This window comes from Lemur catta, chromosome 18 (assembly GCF_020740605.2).
Source record: "Lemur catta isolate mLemCat1 chromosome 18, mLemCat1.pri, whole genome shotgun sequence".
Classification (NCBI taxonomy): Eukaryota; Metazoa; Chordata; class Mammalia; order Primates; family Lemuridae; genus Lemur; species Lemur catta.
Window position 1 is genome coordinate 38519131 of NC_059145.1, and position 25619 is coordinate 38544749.

General features: G+C 57.8%; 1 protein-coding gene and 1 non-coding gene across 3 annotated transcripts; both read right to left on the minus strand.

Moving 5' to 3' along the window:
- Positions 1–7320: 7320 nt before the first annotated feature.
- Positions 7321–7427, minus strand: LOC123623667. Its single transcript, XR_006729961.1, has one exon. It is a non-coding gene; the product is annotated as a U6 spliceosomal RNA (small nuclear RNA).
- Positions 7428–10117: 2690 nt separating this feature from the next.
- On the minus strand, positions 10118–24617 carry SLC38A3 (solute carrier family 38 member 3). Of its 2 annotated transcripts, none has more exons than XM_045530178.1 (16): positions 24402–24617; positions 16928–17077; positions 16745–16826; positions 16460–16575; positions 15775–15848; positions 15596–15688; positions 15410–15491; positions 14251–14333; positions 14102–14160; positions 13766–13930; positions 13604–13683; positions 13235–13335; positions 12876–13000; positions 12645–12789; positions 11625–11728; positions 10118–11537 (listed from the first exon to the last, which is right to left on the minus strand). In XM_045530178.1, the coding sequence occupies exons 2-16, from the start codon at positions 17026–17028 to the stop codon at positions 11433–11435; spliced, it is 1515 nt and encodes a 504-aa protein (XP_045386134.1). In that variant the 5' UTR covers positions 17029–17077; positions 24402–24617; the 3' UTR covers positions 10118–11432. The 2 variants fall into 2 exon arrangements, with proteins under 2 accessions (XP_045386134.1, XP_045386135.1); XM_045530179.1 differs by having other exon boundaries at positions 16928–17135.
- Between the last annotated feature and the right edge of the window lie 1002 nt (positions 24618–25619).

Genomic DNA, 25619 nt, shown 5'->3' on the forward strand with positions numbered 1-25619 from the left:
CGTTTGCCACCTCTACACCTTTGCCCAAGCTGTCTCCCTCTCAGCTGGGTGCCTTCTCTAGTCACCTAAGGCTTATCCATCCTTCCCTGATCTGCTGCTGGAAGGCATTTCTCCTGCAGGCAGCCATCCTGAACTCCAGCCTGGGACCAGGCAACCAGGGCCTAAGGAAGAGGGGGGAGAGCAGATAAGAGGCAGGGAGGGAGGGGAAAAAGAGAAAGAGAAAGAGAGAAAGTAAATTGTTGCCCCTGGACTTCTGTAAACAAAAGTGGCCATGATCTTACGACCTGTCCCTTCCATGGCCTGTCCACCTCTGGAGGAGGCTATGATCCTATGCTCCACCTTTCTGCAGCCTGTCCCCACTGGGCAGTAGCTACAACACTACGGTTGGGCAAAGGTGAGGTGGAGGCAGCAGTGTTTCTACCTGAACTAAATTCAAGTCTTTCTGGTCCTGCTCTCCAGAAGCCACAGCTCCAACCTCCATTGGACATTTGAAGGATCTGCCAAGGACTATCCAGGAAGGTGTCCTGTGTGGCCCCAGTGCCATGAGCCAGGGAGGCCCCAGCCCTAAGACAGGAAAGGTGCCTGAAGCCAGGCAGGGAGCTTGTCACCAATGCTTGGCCATCCACAGCCCCCTGTTTAGCACAGTCCCCCTCCTTACTACCCTGGCAAACACCCTGTTCCAGCTCCCAATCCTCAGGCTGTCTGTTCTCTCTGGAGTGTCTGGGTCTCCCTAACTGAATGTCTCCCTTGTTGAGGAGTCATTGGCCTGTAAGTCCTCCAGTGATTCCTTCAGGGCTCCCTCCTGCCTGGAGCCCAAGCTTACCCAGGCACTGCCACAGGCATGCAACAAACACGGTGAACACACATAATGCCCACCAGGGACGGAGAGAGATATACTCTATACATCCACATGCAGCCTCCAACGTATCTCAAACCCACAAAACACACTATGAAAATGTGTGCACCCAGCCAAGAACACAGTCTGTCCACGCAAAGACTACAAATCCAGCTCCAAGGCGGGCCCCTTCCCCTGCCCCCCACTGGCCCCGCCCCAAGCTTGAGAGCCGATCCTCCCTCCTCTGGCCTCCCTAGCCTGCTCCTAGCAACAGGCAACAGCTCTCTCAGTTGCCAGGCAACAGAGAGAACCTGTCAGCCCCTTGGAGGCCCGGCTCTCAGGAGGTGGGTGTGACACAGACCCCAATCTATGGAGGTGGGGCAGAATGGTGCCACTGCAAGGAATGGCCTCACCCAGGCCCAGGCCAGGTCCTGTGGTTCTTGCACCCTTCCCAGGAGTCAGCCACTCTTTTCCAGCCATGTACTCTTCCAAGGGAGTCCAGCAAACCCAGCTTCCACCCTGCTGGCTACTCCTGCTCCTTCTCCATGAGGGTCCCCAGGGCTATGGCCAGGCCTCTGCCAGCCACTCCAATTACACCCCTCCCACTCCAGGATCTCAGAACCCCACATGGTCATCTTCAGCCTGACTTCTCCCCTGATGGTCAGCCCCATGTCCACCACTGCTCTGAAGCACTGCCCCCAGATACCATGGGCACCTTTAACCCACACTGTCCAGAACTGGGTACATCCCATCCCATGGCCCCTGCTCCTGGGCTTTCCACCACTTCATGGCCCCCTCCACCAGCCAGAGCAGTGACCCTCCACCTACCCCCACATGCTATCAGCCTCTTCCTCTCCTCAATTATCCTTCAAATCTGTCCCTGTTCTCTGTCCCCACTGTTTCCCAGTCTAGGCCTCCAGCCTCCTCTCTGGTTTTCCTGTTTCCCCTACAACCCATCCTCCACATGGCAGCCAAAGGGATCCTACTGAAAGAAGTCATATCACTCCCTTGCTCACAAACCTTCTGTGGCTCCCAGGGCCCTGAGGATAAAGCCTACACATACTAGTTTGGACTCTGGTGGAGTGGCAGTTGGTAGCAAGGACTCTGGGGAGCAGTCTGCAAACTTGCCAGCTGCCTGTTAATCTGGATAAGTACCAGAAACTCTCTGTGCCTCAGTTTTCTTATCAGTAAAATGGGTCTAACAGTTATACATACCCAATGCACAGGCTGAGGTCAGGACTAAGGGATGAAACATGTTAAATGTTCAGAACATGCATGGCACACCCAAAGCCCTCCACAGGGGTGAGTTGTTACAGTAGTGATTTCTGTAAGGCCTTATAGGGGCTGTCCACATCCAAGAATCCACCTTGTCTCCCTCCATTTGCAACACACTGGCATGCCAACCAACTGGCTTGCCTTGTCCTCTCCACCCCTTGCGCTTCACCTCTGATTCCCCTACCCCATAAACTAATCCCTCCTCCCTGGCTTTCCCTGGCTGTGAGCTGGGCCTCTCTGACTCCTATTGTCCTGGGGCTTCCCCTTCTCCACCCAGACCTCACTATCCTGGCAGTGAGTATCTCCCACCCAGGAGAGATTCTGGGCTCCTTGCAGGGTGGCCAGTAAATATTTGTCAAGTTAAATGAATGAATTGTACAAACTATCCCACCCTACCAGGGTTCTCCTCATCCTGGAGCTGGGAGGGGTATAAACAACTCATCCTGCTCCCCCTATAAAAACATTCTCTACAGTTGTATATACAGAGAAGGGAGAAACCAGTGGTGCCTGGGAAGGTCAGGATGCTTTCTTGGTGGTGGTGGTGAGGCCTAGAGGGAGAACAGTGAGGAAAAACATTCCAGGAAGAGGCAACAGCACATGCAAAGGTAGAGAGGTAGGACTGAGAGGGTAGGTTTGAAGAAAGACCAGCGAGAAAATCAAGGGTGAGAGCTGGAGAAACCTCTTGCTTTGGAGCTGAGTCAACTGACTCAGAATGGGCCAGGACCCATCCACAGTCACCCACTGAGGTATGTCACAGGCATCCTGGTTCCTTCACACTCAGGAATCCAGGGTCCTTTCAGGAGAGGTCATTTTGGGGAGAAAGGGCGGCTGCCTAGCCAGGGTCTCATGAGCACCAGAGGCAAGACTTGTCCCTCTGCCCACCAGCCCAGTACCACTTAGACTAGACCATAAAGGACACTGAAATGATATCAGCAAAGCTGAGGGTGGCCCTGTAGCTAGAATGGAGAAGTGGCAGCTGCTGGCTCACCCCTACAGGCAGAACAGCTTCAGGGCTCACCACAGGCCACAGAGCAGGTCCAGCTTGTCCTGAGTTCCTACCAAGCACCATCCCTGAGCAGGGTGAGGAGACCCCCCTCAGCGGACTATGATACCCTAGCCTGTAGGCTCCAGGAAGGGGAAGCTGCCAGCACTTCCCCAAAGGCAGTTTCAGGGTGGGTATGTGTGTCTCTGCCCAGAGTCCAGGATCCTGACTACCCCACAACCATGGCTTCCAGGTGGCAGAGAACCTCTGGCCAAGGACCTGTGACCACCAAATCACAGCCTTGCAGACAGGGCCTTGGCAGCTTCTGCTTGCAGATCTCTTGCTCCCTCTTGCAGCTCAGCTCTGGCTGAGGCTCCACCTCCTGGTCCATCTCCTGCACTTTCCCCTTCCTGCTTCTTAGCCTAGTGGCAGTTCTGAGATTAGAGTCAACCATCTTGCCCTCCTCCCCCCTCCCTGCCAGGCCTCTTTTCCCAGGCCTCTCTTGCCCCTGAGAGGAACAGCCCCAAGCCTGGGAGCCTTGAGCCCCAAGGTCCCCCTTCCTGGTCATCTACCTGGAGAACTCATGCCCCAGTACTCCTTGCCCAGAAGTTTCTGGGTTAGGCAAGGAGGTCCAATCTGACACATGGCTGTCTGAGTCAGGGGATGGGGCGTAGAGTGCAGGAGGATCTAGAGGGAGGGGTCATCTGTTCAACCACTGTTTACTGTGAACATATTGCGTGCCAATGTGCAGAGAACTCTAGAGTAAGGGAGATGGCTGTGACCCTACCCTTGAGGAGCACATACTGAACAAGTAAACAGGGAAATGGAATTTTACAGTTTCGGAGGAAATCAAGAGGATGACACTAGAGCCACTGGGAGGTATGTGCAGAAGAAAACAGTCTGAGGAGGGCAACTTTGAATCATGGGGAGGGACCAGTCATGTGACAAGCCAGCATAGAGTGAGGCAGGGGCAACAAGAAGTGCAAAGGCCCTGGGGTGGGAAGGAAGTGAATGTGAACCAGAACAGTGAGAACAAGAGGACAGTGGTGTGAGAGGGGACTGCCATGAAGCATCCCTGAGAAGTAAGGCACACAGGGGGCTCCCAAGTCCCCAGAAGATGCTACGGCAGTAGCACCAGCATCTCCAAACCAGTGACCCATGTCTAGCCCTGCAAACCCAACTGGTCCTGGCATTCAGGGTGCTCCTAATATAACTGGGGAGGAGCCGCCCAGGCCCTAACAGGGAACCCAGGGAGCTCTCAGGGCTTTCAGGCCAAGGTCTGAACTAAGCTTCTCTCCTTCTCCTTATCCTTGAAGAGCTCATCGTCCAACCTGTCGCTCTGCCTACCACATACACAGCCTCCAAAGGCCACCTCCTCTGGGAAACCCAGGGTCCTTGGAGGGCCTGGGAAATGATAATCAACTCTATCCCCAGGAGCCACTGCTTTGTTGCTTTGTTCACATTATTGCCTAGTCCTCCTTACCATGCTGTCCAAAGGCTGGGGCTGGTAGCCTCTCCCGCGACTCGTTAGGATTGTCATTACCACTGCTTCCTGGAATTTAATTTAATGAAGAAGCAAAAACAGCCCTAATGAAGGTGATGCAACAGCAAGCAGCCCAGCAAGATACACCATGCCAGCTGGGCTCAGGGGCTTCCTGTGGATGGTGACTAGGAGGAGGGGAGGAATAGAGGAGAGGGGGACCTATCCTGGGAGTGAAGCTTGTCACTGAGCCCTGGAAGCACAGAGCATTGCTCTCCCTGTACTGTAGGCAGCAAATGCTACAACCAAAGTCAACTAGACAGAGTTAGAGAAATGGCCTGGTCAGGAGCTGCTTTACCATGTTGGAGAAAAAGCTTCTGAGAAGGTATCAGGCAGTCCAAAGGCCCTAGGGTGAGGGCCAGCATGGCAGTCAGGCCAGGCTGTGGGCTAGCACCAGGGGTGGAGGTCAGCAGGGGCCAGTAGGGTCCATGGGCAAGAAGAGTTTAAATTGTATTCCAAGTGTGATGGAAACAACTGGAGAGTTTTTAAGGCAGAATGACATGATCTGCTATTTTAACATTCCCTCTGGCTTCTTTGAGGAGTACGGCCTGAGGACAAGAGAGAAGGCAGGGGGTGGCCCCCATATGAGGGTGATGGAGTGAAGCCTATGGGGATAGGGCTGTCCTGTGTCTTCTGACATAAGGAAAGCAGGGGCAGGCAATTATAACTGTGCCGAGTGTTTGTTTCCTCCAAGTCTGGGCTGGCTGGTCCCCCCACCCCCAACCCCACCCGCGTCCAGCCTTCCTTCCAAAAGGGCATAGCTCAAACACATAAAGCTGGATCTAAAGGGGTTCCCAACGTCCTCATATCTGCTTCTCCGCCTTTGTGCACCCCTCTACCTCCAGGAAGCCTTCCTCGCCCAGACCCCGGGGACCCCAGGAGGGCACTTCGCAAGGTAAAAGGCTGGGAGGATCAGGCGTGGAGCCGACTGCCGCGCACAGTGCAAGCTCACAGTGTGCTACTTGCCCTCGCCCCTGCCCACCGCAGCCCCCCTCGCATCCCCCTCGCATCCCCCAGCTCTTGCCCCGCCCAAATCCTCTCACCCCCGCCCCGCCCACGGCGTCCTCCCCCAACTCCGGCCTCCGTCCCCGGGCCAAGCCGAAGCCGGAAGCGGCCTCGGCACACGCTGCCCCGCCTCTTCCGGGGTCTCTCTAGGCCGCGGCGCGGGATGTCGGTGGCCGCGAGAGGCCAGGAACAGCTTGGCGGGGCAGCGGCGCCTCCTGGCGGGCCTGGGGCGCAGCGCGGGAGCCGAGGCCAGCCGGCCCCCACCTCCGCGCAGTTTTCTCTCCCAGCTGTCACTGGTTGCCTCCACCTTGCCTGCTTTCCCGCCTGCTTGTGCCTCCGCCTCCGCCGACCTGCCATTCCGTGGCCATCGAGGCCCTTCCTCCACAGAGCAGCTGCCGCTCGGCGTCCTCTTGCTCCGAGCCCTCCGTGGTGCCCCATCGCCCTTGCCCCGCTCTGCGTCCCAGCCCGCCAGGCCCTTCCCTGGCGTAGAATCCTTTGGCCCATTCTCAGAATGTCCCCAGGGACGCCCGCCTTTCTGTTTCCTCCGGCCCTGGCGTCTTCACACCCTCCGTTCCAGGACGCTGCCTCCCTGCTCCGTTTCCACTTTCCAGCGGAGATTAGACAGTGACGAGTGGTTCTCCCGCTGGGCACCTTGCCGGCTTCCTGAGGGCCGGGCGGCTACGTGTCCATCTCCCGCGCCCCGCTCAGGGCCCGTGCGCTGTTGGGACTCGCATGCCCTGCAGAGTTGGACTCCAAAGACGCCGGGAGGATAAAGAGAAGAGCTCAGTAATACTTGGAGGGGCTCTCACAACACTTGGTCAAAGGTGGGTCTAGGAGTCCAGCCCCTTCCTCTGGTCCGGGGGACCCCTCCAGGATCAGTGCGGGGCCTGGTGTAGCTCCCTGCAGTACTCACCTGCCCAGGATGCTCAGCGTCGAGGCCTGACCCCTCCCGGACGACATCGTCCCTTCTGCCCGAGCCTTTCTGCCTGCTTTTCTCCTATGCACCATCCAGGAAGCCTTCCAGGACTGTCCTGGACCCTCAGGGCTCAGCCTCATGGCCACGGATGACCATGCCAGCCACCAAGAGGGGCAACGAGTCGAGTGGGTCACCGTGCAACCAGACTCTGGCTGCTGACCGCCAGGGGTCAGCAGAGGCCGCCTCCCGCAGATTTGCGGGGATTAGGTCTCTAGCTAATCCAGTCCAGGCTCAGTTAAGTGTGGCCAGGCGGGTTTGCAGACTTGTGCAGTTTTGAAAGCGTTTTGTTCTTTCAGATTTCTCTCCAGGGCTACTCTTTCTTTCTAAGTAACTCTCAGTCAGTTATTACTGCTCCAAGTTGTTTGAAAGAAAGTCGGTTGCTGCATGATTTTAAACTGGGGTCAAGGCAGACATCTGGCTGGAAGAGTCCCCTGGGTCTCTCCACATGCTCCTTGCTGTCCCTGGCTGCATCTAAGACCTACTGTGTCCCTAGCCACCAGCATTTGGCCAGGCAGGACAGTGGACACCCTGAAATCTCCTTGATGTCCAGGCCCCACTGTCCAACCTCCATCTACTGTCTTCCAGCTAGTTTCTCCCGCACCCTGACCCCAGAAGTCCTTCACCTAACTGCAGTCCACCATCCTACCAGCTTGTTCCATTCTCTCACCCTCAATAGCGTCTTCCTTCTGCTCTTTTTTTTTCTTTTTTAATTTATGGAACACTTCACAAAATTGCATATAATCCTTGCATAGGGGCTATGCTAATCTTCTCTGTAACCTTTCAATTTTAGTCTATATGCTACCTAAGCAAGCACTCTAGTCTTAAAAGCCACTGTTGGCTCTGCACCTCTCACTTCATACAAGTTGTCTACATTTGCTCTTTCCAGTTCTACTCACTCACTCCTCTACCCACTCCAGTCAGGCTTGCCCCTCCCTCCACAAAACTCCCCTGGTCGGGGTCCTTAGTGACCCACATGTTTCTGAATCCAGTGGTCTGTTCTCTACCCTCACCTCCTTGGCAGCATCCAATGCTTGCCTGGCTGCAGGTGCCCACACCCTCCAGGCTTTCCTCCCACCTGGCTGCTCCTGCTCAGCTCTTCTGCTGGTTGTGCCTGCTCTCCCAGGACTCCTCCTGGTCTAAACCTACTTCTCATCTCGTCCAGGCCCATGGCTTTAAATACCACTCACTTTGCTTCCCAAATCCAGAGATCCGGCGTCAACTACTCTACTAAACTCCAGTCACACACCCAGCAGCTGACTTGGTATCTCCACTTTGATGTCCAGTTAGTGTTTTAAACTCTTCATGGGCAAAACTGACCTCTCCCAAGCGTGCTCCTCCCCTAGCCTCCTACAGTGGCAGCTCCAACCCTAGACAGCTTTGGAGTCACCCTGGACTTATCTCTGCCTCTCCCCCTATACCCAAACCGTCAGGGAACCCTGCCACCTCTACCTTCAGGACAAACCCAGAATCTCAGCCCACCTCTGCCACTGTCTGAGCTAAGCCACCCAACATGTCTATTTGGAACAACTGCAGTAGCGCTCATGTCAGTGTCCCTGGCAGCCCCACGGCCCCACCCCAGAGTCTAGTCTCACTGCAGCAGCCAGAATAATCCATTTAAAACTTAGGGTCACTACCAAATCAAATCCTGCCCCCTCCTCTGCTAGGACCTGGCATTGGCTCTCATCTTACCCAGGAAAAACTCCAGAGTCCTTATGGTAGCTGACAAGACTCCATAACATTTGCCCTCCTCATTAGCCCCCACCCACTCCTATCCTTTCCTGCCTCACTCAGCTCCAACGACAGCGAGCTGCTGGCTGTCCTCACACATGCCAGGCACATTCTGCCTCAGGGCTTTGCACCAGGGTGACTGGAATCCTCCCCTGAAGGCATCCACATGGCTTCTTCCCTCTCCAAATCTCTGAGCAAAAGTCCTTTTCTTAGTGACACCCGCCCTATCCCCCCTCCTGATCCCCGTTCTCCTTTGCCCTTACCTTGATGTTTTACTCCCCATAGAGCATATTCTAACAAATGATATAACTTAGTGGTTGTGTTTAATGTTTCTGTTCTGAATTCAATCCTCCACCTAGGATGTAAGGTCAGGGAGACAGGGGTCTTTGTTGTGTTCACTACTATAATTATAGGTGTTAGAAGAGTGCCTGGCATATAGGAAATCTCAATAAATACTTGTTGAATGAATGAATGAATCCCTTTTCAGTTGAGAGCCGAATGTGAGCCTGTGCACTCAGGTGGGGAGGGTTGGGCAAGGGCAGCCGCTGGGCAGGGAGACCAAGGCCCGTGCTCTTGCCCCTTTTCCTGGGCTATGTGGTCTTATTTTCCTGTAACAAGCAGTCATAAGAAAAATAGTGAAAAGAAATATAGAAGACCTCTGTGCTGGACCTTCTGGCTGCTCTAACTTGTCATTATTACATACAGAGCAATTTTTTTCAGAACAATTTTTAAAAGGCATAAAGAAGGAAAATACCTGGGAACTTGTTCAGAATATACAAAAATGCTTAATGATGGCCAAAGGCCTGAAGACCCATCCTCTTGGAGGCTGAGTGGCTGCAACTTGACGGCCAGGGACAAGGGATACTCATTTTCAAACAGTCATGTGGACACTTGGCTTTTGAATCTAGTGTAGTGGCCACATCACTACCCTGTCCCCTCCCCGCTGGAGCCTGCTGCCCAGGGTCAGGGTGAAGGAGGCCTGATTGGGCAGGCAGAGATGGCCTGAAAGGGCCAGGGTCCTTCCCACACCCCAGCTGTGTGGGGGGAGGGTCAACTGTGAGCACATCCCCTTGGTCTAAGAGGCCTGAAGCCAGGCTTGGTGTCCTGTTGCCGCTCTGACCTGCAGCCTTCCTTTGGATGGACGCAGTGTGAGAAAAGACCCCAAGGTTCTGCCTGCAAGATGGACTCTGCTCTTTATTGCCCCCCAACTCCCCAGGAGCCAAGGGATCCAGGTAGGGCTATGGCCCCATCTGATGGGGAAGAGGCCAGAGACTCCCAGAGGGCAGTCCCTCACACCAGAACACCTGGGCTGCATCCACTCTAGGCCAGCATCTACCTCTTTCCTGAGGCCATGGGCTCCTGGGTGAGTCTCCAGGCTGGAGTCAGGCGCCTGGGGCTGATGAGAATGGGACTCAGGAAGCCCCCTCTGCCCAGCTGGCACTGCCGTGGGTCTAGCAGTGACCAGCTTGAGGAAGTTCTTTCTTCAGGGGTTTCCCAAGCTGGCAGCTGCCTTGCAAGTTCAAACTGGATTTTTCCTGCTGCCCTTTTCCCCGGCGGCCTAGCCTGGTGCAGGGTCTCTTCTAATGAGGGTTTGGTGCCAAGGCCTGGGCAGCTCCATTCCACTGGGTCCCAGCTGGTTCAGGCCTGCCCCAGGGATTGGGCAGCTTCCCAGTCCCACCCGGGCCAGGACACCTGGGGCTGCCCTGCGTCTTTGCAGCCCCCACTCATGCTTGGACTTCCCCCTCCCACTGCCACTCAGGACCCCCCACACAGGGACTCACTGATCCACCTTTATTCATGGTAGAGTTTACTATTAATAAAAAGATCAGCCCAACAGGGCGCAGGATCCCTGGACTTTTGTCCCTAGACTCAAGGCATTAACAGAGTTGACATGGCAGTCTGGGAGCCAGGGGAGGGCAGGGGGCCCTTCCTGGGGCTCCCACAGGGCTCAGCTGCCCCCAGCTCAGACCCTCCCTGAAGCTGCTGGGGATGCATCTCACGTTGCCTCCTTCCGGAGGCCACTCTCTGTCCCACTTCCTGGGGCCTCATTAATTCCTCCCCACCTCACCCCGTGAGAAAGCAGGTCTGTGCTGAGCCTGGCCCAGGCCCAGAGCCGGGTCTGAGTGTGCCACTGCTCGGTTTGGGAGGCAGGGGGTGGGGTGGGTGGGGGACTTGCCTTGTCCCCACCTTCATCCCAAACAAGGAGACAGGGGCTTCCATTACCATCCACGTCCTGGCCCCCCCTCCACTTTCCAGGAACCTAGGGTCCACGGAGACCAAGAATATAAAACACAGCTGGTCTTATGTATAATATTTATAAAAGGGGAGGCTGCCAGCCTCCCCACCCTGCCCCAGTCTGGCCCCAGGGGTCTTTGGCTCCCAGGGGCAGGACACTCTGGGCCCAGCCTCTCTTCTCCCAGCAGTGGAATGTGAGCTATGGCCCAGGCTTGGGATGGGGGAGTCCCAGCCTCCCCAGGACTGGTGAAGAGACAGTGCGGGGGGTCCCTTGGGGGTACCCACACCAGCCCCACCCTCAGCAGAACCTGCTGGCTCCAGCCCAGCTGTGGGGTAGGGTGAGTTGCCTCCTGTGGAGGGTAGGAGAGGAGTATCTGAGGACCTAAGCCCAAGTGCCTGAAAGGGTCCTAGGGGGTAGAAGGCGGAAAAACCAGTGGGCTTGGGCAGATGAGGCCCCAGGGTGCAGAACATGGCCTAGCAGCAGGGTGGGAGAACAGCTGTAGGCTTGGGTCCCAGTTCTGTGTGCCCCTACAGGCTGTGTGACCTCAAGAGGCAGCTGCTGGGCCTCAGAGTATGCATCTGTGCAAGGATGGGTGGAGGGGCTTAGGTGGGACCTGAGGTGACAGCCCCATCCTACTCCCATTTCAGAAAGCCCCTGCGGCTCTGGAGTCCAGCAGGATGGTAGCCCAAGGGCCTTGGTCCTGGCTTCTTAACAAAAACCTTCTGCAGAGAAGATATGGGGCTAAATGCCATAGTGTTAATCGCATCTTTCTCCTACCCCCACTGGCCATTGGGGGTAAAATCTGGAGAGTCTGGGCAGGGGTTCTAGTCCAGGTAGACAGACAGGATGGGTCCCCTAGTGGTTTCCTCCATGCTGGCCGGTCCCTGAGACCCAGTCAATGATGATGAAGCTCAAGCTCATGGTCATCAGCAAGAGGCCAAGCACAGCAAAACAAAGGGCCTGTGAGGTCAGAAGTCAGGGTCAGGCCTGAGGCCAGGGCAGCCCCTCAGCCCTACACCAGCCCACCAGCCTCCAGGCCCCTCGCACCAGGATTTTGGGGGTGGATCTCACAGGTTCCTTCTCAGTGGGCACGATTCGGAAGTAGAAGATGGCAGGGAAGATGAAGATGAGGCATGGGGCAGATGTGGCACCTGCAAAGAACAAGGAATGGCCACTGCTGGATCATGTGCGCCTATTGGCTAAGGTTTGGGGGTGGATGCTTCAATGAGATCAAACATTCCTCGTTGAGGGAGTTTCACCTTGAGACTCCACTTGGGAGCTCTGCCTGATTCTGGGAACCCCACCAGCCTCTCCCCCTTGTTTTCTATCTGCCAAGATGGAAGGCTGGTGTTCTTGGTGTCAGAATGTCAGCGAATGAAGCTAGTAATGAGGAAAGGCAAGTCAAGAGGTGGAGATAGACGAAGACTTAAGGATACTGGGCTCCTGGATACAGCTATTCCTGAAGGCTTTTCCATTATTTGAGCCCATGCATTCCTTTCTGCTTACTTCATTTTGAGTTGGATTTTGGACACATGTCCATGATATCCATGATACTTAGCCTCCAGGTCTGCTTGTCAGTCCCTGCAGAGTTGGGTTGGGGAGTCAGTCCCCTGAGTTGGGTCACCCCAAAGATATTTCAGAATTGTCTAATCTTCCAGCTCAGAGCCACATCTGGGATGAGGCAGTGGACAGAGCACCAAACCTGGAGTCCGATGATCCTGGGGCTGAATCAAGGCCACGTGGCCCTGCTGCTGCTTTAATCACTCTGAACTTTAGTTTGTTCATATGTGAAATAGGGACAAGACTTAATGAAATCCTTTGTGGAGGGCCCTGGCCCCTGGGGTCCACCCCTGTCGCCCAGCAAGGGGGACTGACTCAGTGGTTCTGAGCCCTCAAAAGGGATTAGAATAGCCTTAAGGACAAAAGCTCAGATGGGAGGCCAAACTGTGCAAGTGGCCAACAGCTATCACTTAAATGTAGGGTATGAGCTCAGGAATCTGCCGGGATTTACAGAAGTGTAAATCTCTGGGGCAATACCCCACTTCCACAGCAGGGCCAGATCCTCACCAATGACCCCGAAGATGCCCAGGATGTTGGGGGCGAAGATGACCAGCAGGTTGATACAAGTGAGCAGGCAAATGGCAATGATGACGTGCCGTAGCCAGCTGAACTCATGCTTTTGAAACAGCATCTGTTGGATGGCGCGGCGCACCTGGGGGCAGGTGGGAAGAACCATCAGCCTGTCAGCCCCATCAGCCCCACCCCCTCATTGGTCCGGCCACCTGCCCACTGGCTCACCGGGAACAGAACGATTGGCACTGTGAGTGTGACGGCTGTCAGCACGGCCACACGCACACACAGGATCAGCACATCAAATGTATCCACCTTGTTATAGGTGTGCAGCAGCTCCGACTCCACCCCGTCTGTGGCAGGCAGGGAGGGTGGTCAGCAGGTGGCCCAGGAGGGGGATGGGATCTGAGCTACCTGGTAGACCCTGACACTGTGGGGAGTGGCACTCAGACTCACCTCCACGGCTGCAGGGCACAGTCAGGTATCACATACCTAATGAGCACCTACGGTATGCAGGGCACCATGGCCACTGACCAGCCCCTAGCCCCCAGCCTGGCCTTAGCCTCTGCCCACTGGCCCAGCCATACCATAGAAGGTGAGGTAGCCGAAGAGGGCAGCCAGGAAATACATGATGTACATGACGGCGATGGACAGGTTGGCAACGTGCTGCATCTTCCTCTTGGAGGGGCTATGGGGCAGTGGGGGGGTGGGCACTGGTGACAAGCTGGGCCACACTGGGAGACTCCATGTGCCCCAGGGGCTCTCTGGCACCACATTCTCATCATTCAGCAGCTGAGGGAGTCTCCTTCTTGCCCCAATCTCCCCTCATGGCAGCCACAGAGATCTTAGATAAAGTGACTTGGCTTCTGTCTCTCCCCACACACCCCCAGGACCACATCCATTCTCCCCAAACCAGCTCAAGACAGCCCGGCCTCCTCCCAGCCACAGACACCTACTCCTTGAGCTCCGTATAGATGGGCAGCACCTCGGGGTGGCAGACAAAGGCGAAGGCCATGATGGGGATGGTGTATGCTGTCTGGGGACACATGGGACTGTGTCAAGGCAGCCCCCCCCGCCACTCTTACCAGCCCCCCTGTCCCTCCCTGGCCTGTTAGAACCTGTGAGTTGAGTGTGAAGTAGCTCGGGGTGCAGAAGGCTGCAGTGTCAGTCTCCACCTGCAGCTGCACCTTCTCCTCAAAGACCTCTACGTGGCTGGAGTTGCCTGTGATATTGGCGAGGTTGGGGGGCAGCGGGCAGGGCACGTGAAACTTTTTGTAGATGACCTGGCGTGGGGAGGGATCAGGGTATCAGAGACGGGCTAGGCTGCTGGTAAATCACCATGAAGCTGGATGTAGGTCAGGACTGGAGCAGCTGCTTTCTGGCCCAGGCTGCCCAAAGAGACCTGCCCCTCCCTGACCTGCCCCCTTCCTCGACCAACATGGAGGGTGACTCACTGCAATTAGGAAGAACACCATACAGCTGAGAGAGAAGCCACTGGAGTAGCCCAGGTAGCCTGCAAAGCGGAGGGGGCTGTGAGACTGGGGGCTCCCTCCTGTGTATCCCTCCAACATCCCCCCTCAAGACCTTACCCCACCACACTCACCAAGCTGCCGCATCAGTGCCAGGGGCAGAATGATGACGACAGAGACCAGGATCACCAGGTAATTCCCATTCACGTACCAGTCTCTGCAGGGACAGCAGAGGGGAGCCAGGGTCAGAGTCCACTCAGTCTGGGGTGAGCCACCTGCCTCCCCCAGTTGGGGTCACCAGTGGTACCACTGAGTGACCTTTGAAGAATATTTGTCCACAACTCTAAGTCTCCCTTTCCCCATCTGCAAAATGGGCATACTCTCAGTGCTCTCCTTCTCGGTGATGTGGGGACGACGGTGCTGGCCTGGCACATAGCTCACGCTTGGTAATCAGTGTGATTACAGTCACTGCTGTTTTTCTCAGGACACACAGGTGTGGGCCCAGCCTCTGGAGGGAGGTGGTTGGGATGAAGGGAGCTGGCTCTGAAAGGGGCAGTGTTTTCCATGGGGATCTCAGGGACTTGCCAATAACCTGTGCCCCTTGTAGTTCCTTCTGGCATATAGACCTTGTATTATCCTGCTGCCTCCTCTACCCCCCAGAAATGTTCAGGGGCACAGGGAGACAAGGGGATAAGGGCCAGCACCATCCTTCAAGGGCAAGCCCAAAGGCCAAATCCTTGGGAAAGGCCTCCAGGGCCCAAGGGCCAGAAACTTGACTCCCCCTCCTCCCAGAGCTGCTCTGAGCCTCACAGCCCCTCTGCTTGCCCGGGCTGGGCTGCCAAGAGCAGGGCCCGTGTCCTCTCTGCTCCCCACCACAAAACACAGCTGATGTGCAGCCGGTGCAGGCTACAGTGATGGGCAACTGGGACACCCTGGGCTTAATCTCTTGGTGGGGGGGCTGATCTCACAGTCAGGAATAGCAGGCGCTTAGAGCTAAGCTGAGGCTCTCATGCTCTCAGGCTGGGGACAGGGCCAGGAGGGGCCCAGCTTCCTCAGCTTCACCCTGCCCCTAGCCCCACATGTCCTTTCCCTGGGGGTTCCCCTGGGTGCTTCATAAACAAGTGTGGACGAATGTTGGCTCTGCTGGCAGCTCTCTGCCCCCCCACCAGCCACTTGTCTGCTCTGTCTCGTCTCTCTCGCTAGCACGGCCTGGGCGCCCAGGGCCAGTGACGGGCATGGAGTGGTGCACTAGGGCCTCCCACCCCCACCCAGCCCACCCCACCCCGGGCTCACGAGCTTTTCTCCTCCAGGTTCAGGAAGGTCTGTATGACAAGGGGCAGCTCGGACTTGATGATGTACAGGTAGCTGGACATGGCTGAGGGGAGAGTGGTGGGCAGGTGCTGGGGTCAGCCGAACCAGTCAGCATTTGGGCCCGTCCACCCGCCCGCTGCCTGCCTGCCCCCTGCCCACTGGCCTCACCTCCGATGTTCTGCAGCGTGATGGCCAGGGCTGCCGCCAGCTTTCCAGGGGTCCCGAAGGCACGGTAACCCAGCTGCTCATAGGCGCGGATACCTGCAGGAGCAGAGGGTTAGGAAGTCGGGGGAGCTCACTCCGGTCCACCCCCACCCCCAGCCCAGTCCGGGTGGTGTGAGCCTCACCCACAATCCCTGAGGACTTGAGTAGCAGGTGGATGGAGTAGCTGGAGAGCAGAGCGACAGCTGTCAGCAAGAACCTGGGAAACATGGGAAGATGGATGAAAAGAGGCCACTGGGGGCTCTCCTGGCTGGTAGGGAGCAAGGGACTCTGGGAGGCCTGGGGGTTGGGGTCTGTGACTTGGGTGTCTGGACACCCCCAACAGATACGGTTGCAAGCTCAGCAGGCCCTGGGGAGGTGAACACCACCCTGTTTGACCCAGGATGGGACAAGCCCAGAAGGGCCCTCTGGGTCAAGAGTGCCCCTGTGACTGCCCTCTGAGCACTTCTTCCTCTTTAATCCTTGGGACAAACATGTTTTCCATTCAGGCTGCAGGGCAGAGCCCCTGGGCAGAGCACACGTGTGCCCACACGAGGCCTGGCCATGGGCTTGGCCATCACGTGTAAAGGTGGCAGAAGGACACACTCGGGCCTGTAAGGCTGGCCCTGTGTTGCAACCTCAGTGGGTCTACTGGGCAGTGAGGTATATTCGTCTGGCCACAGATGTTTTTTCAGTGTGGTTTGGGTTTACTGTAAGAAGTGCCCACCCACTGCAGCCTGGGCCTTGGGACAGGGAACTGGCGAGTCATGGGAGGTCACAATTGGAGGCTTGTTTAGGGCTCCCCATTTTAGGCTTGCCGAGGACACTCACAGGAATAGGATGATGCCTGTGTTGGCCATGGCATAGGCGAGCCCCAGGATGCCGCTGCCCATGATGGCGTTGCTGAGGTTGAACACTGACATCCCGAACGATGTCTTCCCCTCAAACTGCAGGCACCAGAGTGGGAAGGTGAGGGGTGGGGGAGTCAGCTAGGCACAGAGGCATCATGGGTTCCCCTCACTGTCCCTCGGCCTCCTGCTGCTGCCCCACAGCACCTCATTACTGCACCCAAGCTCCCCACAGTGCCCCTAAGCCCCCCATTGCTGCCCGGCTCACGTCGGTGAAGTGAGGCTCTTTGCTGGGGCTTTTCTGCAGGAAGCCCTTGCCCTCAGCACAGCTCCGTCCGGGGTCCTCAATCCTGCAGGCACAGGCCCGGGCAGGTGGCTCAGCTCTAGCCCTTTGCTCCGTACCCCTGCCCTACCCTGTCCTGAACCACCACAGGGTCCCTGTTCTACTCACCTCTGGTTTCCTGCTGTGGGGGCGATGGCAGGGAGTAGCCCCTCCGAGTGTTTGCCATTGGGCACCAGCTCCACCATCTCTGTCTGCAAAGGTGCCTCCATGGCTCAGGGAGCACCACCGGGAGCACTGCTCTCACACCAACACAGAAGTCTGCAGAGCAGCCAGTCCCTCTGGTTAAGCCCGTTCCTTGGGCCCAGGGCCCAGACTCCTGCATGAGGCCTGCAGCTGTAGCACACCTCCCAGAGGGTAACCCAGGACTACGTGCATGCAGCTCTGCCTGCTGCTTCCCTGGCTTCTGCCACTGGAGGAAGAGAGCTCAGACACCTGAGTTCCCAGGACATCCTGATGGGACACCTCAGCCAGTACACAATGCACCCCCCCCACCGGCCCAGACATGCCCTTAGGGCCTCACTTTCCCCATCTGTGAAGGGTCATCTGCAGCATCAGGATCCCTGGATGCTGAGTCCCAGGCCCCCAGACTCCACTCTGGGTGTGCATCCTGGCCAGACGCCCCCTCTCTGACATGAGTACTGGGAGATGGTTTCCTGCACTGGCCCTGTGTGCCAGGGGCCTCCTGGCCAACCTAGAATGGCACTGCCCGACGGCTGGAGGCCTTGGGAGAGGGTGAGGGCTGTGGGCCCTGTTCCCAGCCGCCCGGCGGGCACTGTTGGCATCCAGAACAAAGGGCCCTCTGTGGGCTGAGATCTGGCGCTGGGAACGGCAGGCGCAGAGGCTGTCTCCCCCTGGAGCCAGGATGCCTGAGGCGGTGCTGGGTGGCTGGACACCTGGGCCCTTCCCGCCTGACTGTGGCAACAGGCCCTCAGGGGGCCTTCCAGGAAATGGGTGCTCCAGGGCCCAGTTCTCTGGGCTACACGGGCCTTACCTTCCACACAGCCCTGGCCTCAGGGCCATGTTCTCCTTCAAGCCTCTCCTCCCCTGCCAGGGAACCCCCAACCCTCAGGTGCCCACCATCAGAAGTGGACCCTCTGAAAAGACCCTCCATTTTCTGGATCCCCAGGCCAGGAGCTCAGGGCCTTGGCCAGCTGTGGAGGAGCCTGGATCACCAGGTCAGTGCCCCGTCCCTATTCTCAGGCTTGGCTCTGCACTGGGCCTCAGAGGAATCCCTTGCTCCCCATCCCTGCCACTGCCCAAACAGCTCACTGGCCCTCTCCCAACACTGGGGCCAGGAGGTGTCTACCTCATACCAAGAAGTAACTGGGCATAGTGCCCTCAGGTTCTGTAAGGACATACTGAAGTCTAGACTGGCCAGCAGGAGAGCTGAGGCCAGAGTGGAGACCAGAGAGGGTATAACACTTCCAGGCAGGATAGCTAGAGCCCAGTCCTAAAGCCATAGCACCCTCTCTCCTTGGGAACCCCGAATCCTGCCCTGAATCCCCCATTCCCACTCCAGCCCCTGATGCTCTCAGGTCTGCCCTTGCATCTGGAGCACCAGGAGGCGCAAACTTAGCACTGAGGGCTGGGGGTGCACAGAAGTGAGGCTCAGGCTTCTGGCCCTGGTGCCCCAGAGGCGGCAGCCACGCACCACTGACCAGGGACTCCTGCCCCACGGCCCCAGGCAGCCAGAGCTCAGATCCCAGGCACTTCAGGCCTGGAGACCCCACACGTGGCACTCTTGCACCCCTCAAGCCTGCTGGCATCTGAGCCCTCCTCTCCTTCCAGCCCTGCCCACTCAGGACCATGACAATGTTAACATCTCTTCTTGAGCCCTCTTCCCCTAGACCAGAGTTCCCTAGGTCAGCCTTTCCTCATGCCCTTGCCCTCAGCCCTGCCATCTGCACCCCTCACAGGAGCCCACCTGGGTGTGGAAGTGCCAGTGCCTGGCCTCCAGAGTCACTCCAAAGTGCCCCTGGCACTCAGCTAGGGTTGCCCTCGCTTAGCCCCCTGCCCTGGGCAGGCTTGGACAGGCCCTCAGAGTGTGCTGAGTTGGCAGCCTGGACAAAGCACCCTTCTCTGCCTAATATCCTTCCTAGCAGCCGGGCACTGCCTCCAGGGAGACCACGGTCCGTGGCATGGACGCGGGAGGTGTCTGAGGTCCTGGCTCCAGTTTCCCCAGCCCCTCTGCAGGACCTGGGCGTAGACCTGTGGGGCCTTGTGGCTATGATTCATCACCAGTCATTGCTGAGTCTTGGGCTGGCCTGCGATTGCAGAAAGGACATGGAATACCCCTCCTCAAGTGACCTCCAGTTTGGAAAGGACAACACCCCTCCAGATACCACCCTTACCACCACCCTATAGCTTCTGCTGCAACTGAATATAAGCCACATAGTGCTGGGTCTCAAAAAAGTGATGGGGGGATCAGGGAAGGCTTCCTGGAGGAGGTGGTGAAGCCAGTCCTAAAATTCCAGGAGCTCCTGAGTTGTGCAACAGGAAAGAGTGCTTCAGGCAGAGGGCACAGCATAGGCAGAGGCCCTGAGTGAGGTATGAGGCAGGCTGTGAGGGAGGAGTGAAGGTTGCATGGCTACAGGTAAGCCTGACAGAGCCCTAAAGGCCAGGCCTAGGAGTCTGTACTTCTGTCTAGGGCAGGGATGAGGGCTGGGGGGCTACAGTGGGGATTAGCTTGGGCGTGGCATGTGGGCCGCAGCCATTTCCTGAGACTTGACACCTCGCACCCCTCAGGCCTGCTGCCTCCCAGACTCCTTTGTGTCGGGGAGTCAGGGCAAACCCAGGGAGAGCCCCGGGTAGGAAAAGCAGCCAGCAGAGCTCGACCCACTGTGGTGAAAGCCCAGAGTAGACAGTCTGAGTCTAAGTCCTGGCTTGGCCCTGCCTCACTGTGACCAGGGGCAGAGTACCCCCACCCAAGAACTTAGTGTCCCCCTGTCCTCTAGGGGTCCCTCGAGGCTTGACCAAAGCTGCAGATAGAGTGAGAGCAGGCCATGGAGGCCGAGAGAGGGGCCTGGTGCTGGGGCAGGGAGATTATGCGGCCTGGGGCAGGTCATCAGAATGGCATCTTTCATGGGTGCAGCATGGGCCTGGGCAGTTAATCGATGGCCCAGGCCACTGTCCTAGGACCTGTTTGCCCTGCTGGGAGATAAGGGCCAGGAGGAGCCAGGAGACACAGGGATGGGACAGCAGGTAACGCCCACCCACGCAGACATCACAGGGTGAGAAGTCGTCAGGCACACCTTGGCAGGTGTTGAGTTTGGCTAATTAAAGATTTGGAGGCCCAGGAATCCAGGCCACCTCAGGGCGGCTGCTTGCATCAGCCTCTACAGGAAGGGCACACCTCTCTGTCCAGAGATCAAGGTCCTTGGAGTCCCAGGGCTCTGACCCCTGCTTTCCTTCCCCAAAACATTCAGAGACATAAGAGGGGGTGTGGTAGTGGGTTGGCTACTGGGAAGCATCCACACTGTCCTTCCCTTGGTCCCGTGGCCACATGCACTGATGGGGACAGACCCCACGGAGCTTGTTGTGCCTAGGCAACCCTGAACTCGGCCCAGATCTCAGGGGAGAGGCAGCTGGCCTGGCTTGAGGGTCCAGTGTGCTTGTCCCTGGGGGCCCAGGGCTGAGGACTGCCCCCAGCTACAGCTCAGCTCATTCTTTCCTCCCCACTCCTTGGCTGAGACAGGGTGCCTCTCCCAGCCTGGTATCTATCTGGACAGCTACCCCTCTGTCCACTGCTTCTGCAGGCTTCAGAGCGAAGGCACTCCCTCCTAGGAGAAGCCGTCAGCAAGTAGGGAAAGAGGATACAATTGACATGTTTGAATTGTATGTTCACAAAACACAACCACAGGGACTGGTGGGAGCTGAGGTCAGGGGTCCAGGGATAGGGCAAGTGGGAGGAGGGTGTTAGAACAGGGAAAAGACACCCCTTGCCCCTCCCCCAGACCCACATCTCCAGATTTTGACCCTAGTAGATTCCAGTCCCTCATCCGCCACTCCCTCATCATCAATAACACAACACAATGCGAGTGGCTAGTGTGTGACCAACACCGGGCTGGTACTGAAGGGGTGACATGCAGGAGGGGGCACATCCAGGGAAAGGCAGATGGCCCAGAGCATTGACATATTGGCCACACTGATCCCTCATCCCCCCACTCCCTGGCTCTGGGATCTGAGGTCTGTGCCTCTGTGTTCTGGGCATCCGGAGGTGTCTAGGAGGATCTGAGAGGCCCAGCTGGGACCGGAAGGTAGACTTTCCTGTGACAGGGTACATTTTCTAACAGATGCTTATAGTTGGGCCTAGCTCCAGCCACCTCGGCCTCCCCTCCCACCCAGCCCTGGACCCTCCTGCAACCTCCCAGTAGAGGTTGCAGCCAGACTCTCTTGGTTCAAGACTGTGCCAGAGCCAGCAGCAGCCCCCTCCCCTGCATTGCCAGCCTGCTGAGAGGACGTGCAGCCCGAGGCCCTGCTGAGGCAAAGGACAGGACATCACGTGACCGTGGCCCCCCAGGGGCAGGGGAGACCCTGCGCCAGCCAGCCCATCCTCCTCCCTGCTGACCCGGAATCCCCTGGAGGCAGCCAAATATTTGGACAGCCGGACTTCTGGCCCCAAAGAAAGCTGGAGCACAGGCCTCGGGCAGTTCAGGACTCACTGGAGACCCCAATGGGGGGCTAAAGGCAAGGTCAGCCTGGAGGAGGGGTGATATCCAACGTCAGGAAGAAGCAGAGCAAGGCAGAGGGAGGGAAGAGAGACAGACAGGGAGAGTGCAGGGAGAAAACACAGACGTTAGATACACGTGTCCATGCACACTGACCCAAAGAGAGAGATAGACAGCCCAGGGAGGTAAAGAAATGCACATGGATACAGAGAGACACAGACAGAAAACAATAGAGAGAGGAAAATCATTCCTATATAGGTGGATAGACATTCAAACAGGACGATGGAGAGAGACAGAGACAGGCAGAGAAGTGAGGAATAGAGCGGTGACCAGCCCATCAGAGGTAGCCAGATGGAGAAAGAGACAGAAACAATGAGAGGCAAGACACAGCCAACAAGACAGACAGCCCCGCAGAGGCAAGAGGTGGGGCGGGAGCCAGAAGGCCTAGGGGAGGGGGAAGCAGACCCAATGAGCCCTGCAGGGATGGCCAGGCAGAATCCCAGAGAACCCCACAGGAAGGCCACTGCTGCATCTCCAGGTCCCCACAGGGCAGGTTATGGCCCTACCAGCCAGGTGCGATGACATCCAGAGGCTGGGGCTGAACCCACTAAAGCCACAAGGCCAGGCCCAGATGGCAAGTTCAGAGATCCCTGATCCAGCACCCAGCATTTGTCTACCTGAACAATGGAAAAGACATGCAGAGATGATGGTCAGCTGGAGTGAGCCCCATTCTCAGCAGCCATGCACGTGTGCAGACGTGCTGGCTGAGAGGCTGTGTACAGGACGTGGCCCGCAGAGCGGAAATTCAAAACCAAGCCACCCCAGGCCACTGGCCGGAAAGCCCCTCCTGCCCCAGCAGCTGGTCCTTCCCTTTGGCCCCCAGAAGCCCGGCCTGGTCCTCTGCTCGAGCCCCACCCTGTTCTGCTGTGTCTGTCTTCCCATCCAGAGTCAAAGACCCATCCTTCACCACCAGACTGAGTATACACAGGGCACATAGTAGGTACTCAGTAAACACTGTTAAGTGAATGGAATGCATTCAGGGAAAGCACTCATCCTATCTTACCTGCTCCAAGTGAGGCCTGGCCCTGGCCCTGCCTGCACTAGAACATCCTTCCACGGGGCCCCCATTCTACTATGGCATAGGCTGCACAGCCTACCCCAGCTTGTTGTGCACACAGATCCCGAAACTGTACCTCCCTGGTAGCCAACCAGCCCCACTCCCCTGCAAACATGTTTTCCCTTCAAACTGAGTGCTTGTCCCACACCTAGCCCAGACTTCCGGAGTGTGATCACTTCAGCCTAAAATCCTTCTCTCAGCCACCCAGAGACCATGAATCACCCAGCCTGTCTGTTGTGACTCAGTTTCTCCATTTTCCCAGGGTCCAAGGCTGCTTGCTAGGGTAGTGGCACAAGGACAGGACCAACCAACTCTCATGGTCTGGCCACCTGGAGCCCTGGACTGGGGTGGGGACAGTTTGTGATGGGGGTCAAAAGAATCAGCATACAACAGAGGCTGAGAGACCAGTGAGGACCTGGGCTTCATGGGCCCAGGCAGAATGAAATCCTGAAACACACACTCCCATCCTCCCCAAAGATACAGTCCCCTGCTCCCAACCCCAAGAAGTCAATCAGAGATTCCCATTCCTAATTTCACTTATTCCAGCCCTCTCAGAGATATGCCAGACCTGGTCTCACCCATTCCTGATCCCTTCCACCAGCGGTGCTTCCTACAGGAAGGCTTCCATGCTTGTGCTCAACCTCCCCCATTCAAAATGGAACTCTCCTTGGATCTCTTTAGCTTTCTCTCCCTCAAATTAAGATCCCCCAGGAATTTGTGCCTTTCTAGAAGGAAATGGCTCCATCCCAGACGTTTACTGAAGAGGAAGGGGTGGAAGGTCCAAGGGCTGCTTCCAGCCGCAGCACAGTGGTGGAGGCAGTCACAGAAGGAAGGACAGGGCTGGCAGGCTGAAGGAAGGATGCCCATGGGTGGAAGTGCCCTCCACGGTGTTCCCCAGGGATCAAGGGCCTTGACTCAGCCCTCTTCAGACCTGCTTGGGAGCCCATACCTGGGCTCAGGGCTCAGGTCACTGTAGGGGGGTAAGGGCGAATCCCCATAGGCCCCGCCCCTGGCCTCCCCCTCCCTGGCTGTAAACAAATGCACGCATTCGAGGTGGCCAATCGATTGGGCCAGTCGGGCGGCGGCGGGCTCCTGAAACCCGAGTCTCCGTCCCTTCCCTCGCCTGCGCGCCGCCCGTACCCGTACTTGCACCGGACCCGGGCGCCAGGTGGGGAGGAGCGCAGCGCACACGGTGCCCGCCCTCAGGCAGGGGAGCCACGCGCGCCCTGTGCCCGCCGTGCCCGCTGGCTCCGCTGCAAATGGCACAGGTTCTGGGGCCAGCATGTACCCCGGGGCCCCTCAGGCGGCCCGGCCCCGTCTGCCCTCAAGCCCCTGTCCAATGCAGCCGGGATAAATATACCCGGATTCCGGGAGTGCCAGCCTGGCCGCTCTGCCTGTCAGGCGCCCGTTGGGGCAGCGCTCCAGGGACTGCTTCGGGCCCCTCTTGGGTCCTCCTCCGGGACCCTCTCTAGCCTGCCCGCGTAGGCGCAGCCTCAGGAAGCCCGTCGGGTACCACCCGAGCCCCCGATAAGGCGTCCTGTGGCTCCACCCCGGGTGCCACCGTCCTCCTGCTGTCCTGCTCACGATAAGGCGTCCTGTGGCCCCACCCCGAGTGCCACCGACCTCCCGCTGTCCTGCCCGGGGAGGGGGGGAGGCGTGGGGGGGGGGCTGGCCACCAAGAAGTGCCCCGCCCCGAAGCGACGAGGTGCCCCTCCTGGTACCCCTCTCAAGCTCACAGCTGAGTCCCGACTGGCGGGTCCCCAGACCCGCGGCCGGAGCGCGCGGGGCTTTGGCTTACCGGAGGCCGGGGCTCGTGCTGGGGTCACGGCGGGAGGGGAGCTGCCCAGAGCTCTACTATGGACGAGCGGGTGCACAGTAGGGCTCAGCCCACCCAGTGCTCCCGGATTGGTGGGTCGACGCCCGCGGCGGTACCTGGCCTCACGGTTGGACACGCGCGTAGCTCCGCTCCGGCTGGCGCGGTCTGCTCTGCTCCCGACTGAGCGCAGGGCAGCAACAGCGACAGCCCGGCCGGGGATGAAGGGCGCGCGGCCCCGCCCCCGGCCTGCCCCCGGCCCGCCAATCCCCTGCTGTCCGCAGGAGGAGGGGCTGCTCGGGGAGGGGCGGGGGCCGGGGCAGGCCCGGAGCAAAGGGGCAGCCGAGCGCTAGGGAGCCCCTAGGTAGGAGGGCAGCGGCTCTGGGAGGGGCTCACTTGAGTCTTGCCGAGGGAATGCTTCCGTCTAAGCAGATTCTTTCTGAGGTCTCTGAGTGTCACTGTAACCCCTGAAATACTCTGTCCTCACCTCCCTGAAGCCAAAAGGGGATCTCCAGCCAAGGGGAGCGGGAGCAGGACAATGCTTAAGCTCAGCGAAGAGTGTTTGAATGGGGGACTTTCAGCCATCACTCAGGCAATAAAATACCTTTCTAACTGCCTCACCCTCCCAACCAGGGGTGGGATGGAGATGGGGTGGAAGAACTTGTATCAATTTTGTCTTCACCCCAAATATTCAGAAGAGATTCAGGCTGGAACGAACAGAAGCAGAGACAGTGAGGACACGAGGTGAGGGAGGCTTGGCTTGCTGTGAGCCTTGCCTGGGGCCTCACTGCACGTGATCCCATTTCCTTATTCCTAAGGTGTAGGAGACAGCTGTCAGCCTGCCCATGGGAAGTGGGGGCCAGGACTCTGTGCCCTGGCAGAAGGGGTTTTACGTTGGCCCCATTCTTAGCTGGAGGCTCCTATCCCACTCCTGCCTGCTTCCCACCTGGGGCCTTGGTGCTCAGGGGTGGATGGTGTGTTGAGGTCCCAGGCCCAGCCGGAGGGAGATGGGGGAGACATTGACCTTCAGGGTGAACTGGGGGTGTGTGTCCCAGAACAACTGTGCCCCTTGCTTCTCAGCCACTGGCTCTGATCCGATTAATCCCATGGCCTCTGCTTTCCTATCCAAGCTGGACTTCTGTGTCATGTCTGCCCCTCTTCCCGCAGAGGACATGCCTAACCCCTTCTCTGCCCTGAGCTGGG

Coding starts and splice junctions, on each gene's coding strand:
- SLC38A3 (XM_045530178.1), bottom strand. CDS start 17,028: ATGGAGGCACCTTTGCAGACAGAGATGGTGGAGCTGGTGCCCAATGGC. Junction 14,334..15,409: donor AACCTGGAGGAGAAAAGCTC/GTGAGCCCGGGG, acceptor CTGTCCCTGCAG/AGACTGGTACGTGAATGGGA. Junction 13,001..13,234: donor CGGCTACCTCACCTTCTATG/GTATGGCTGGGC, acceptor TGCCTGCCACAG/ACGGGGTGGAGTCGGAGCTG.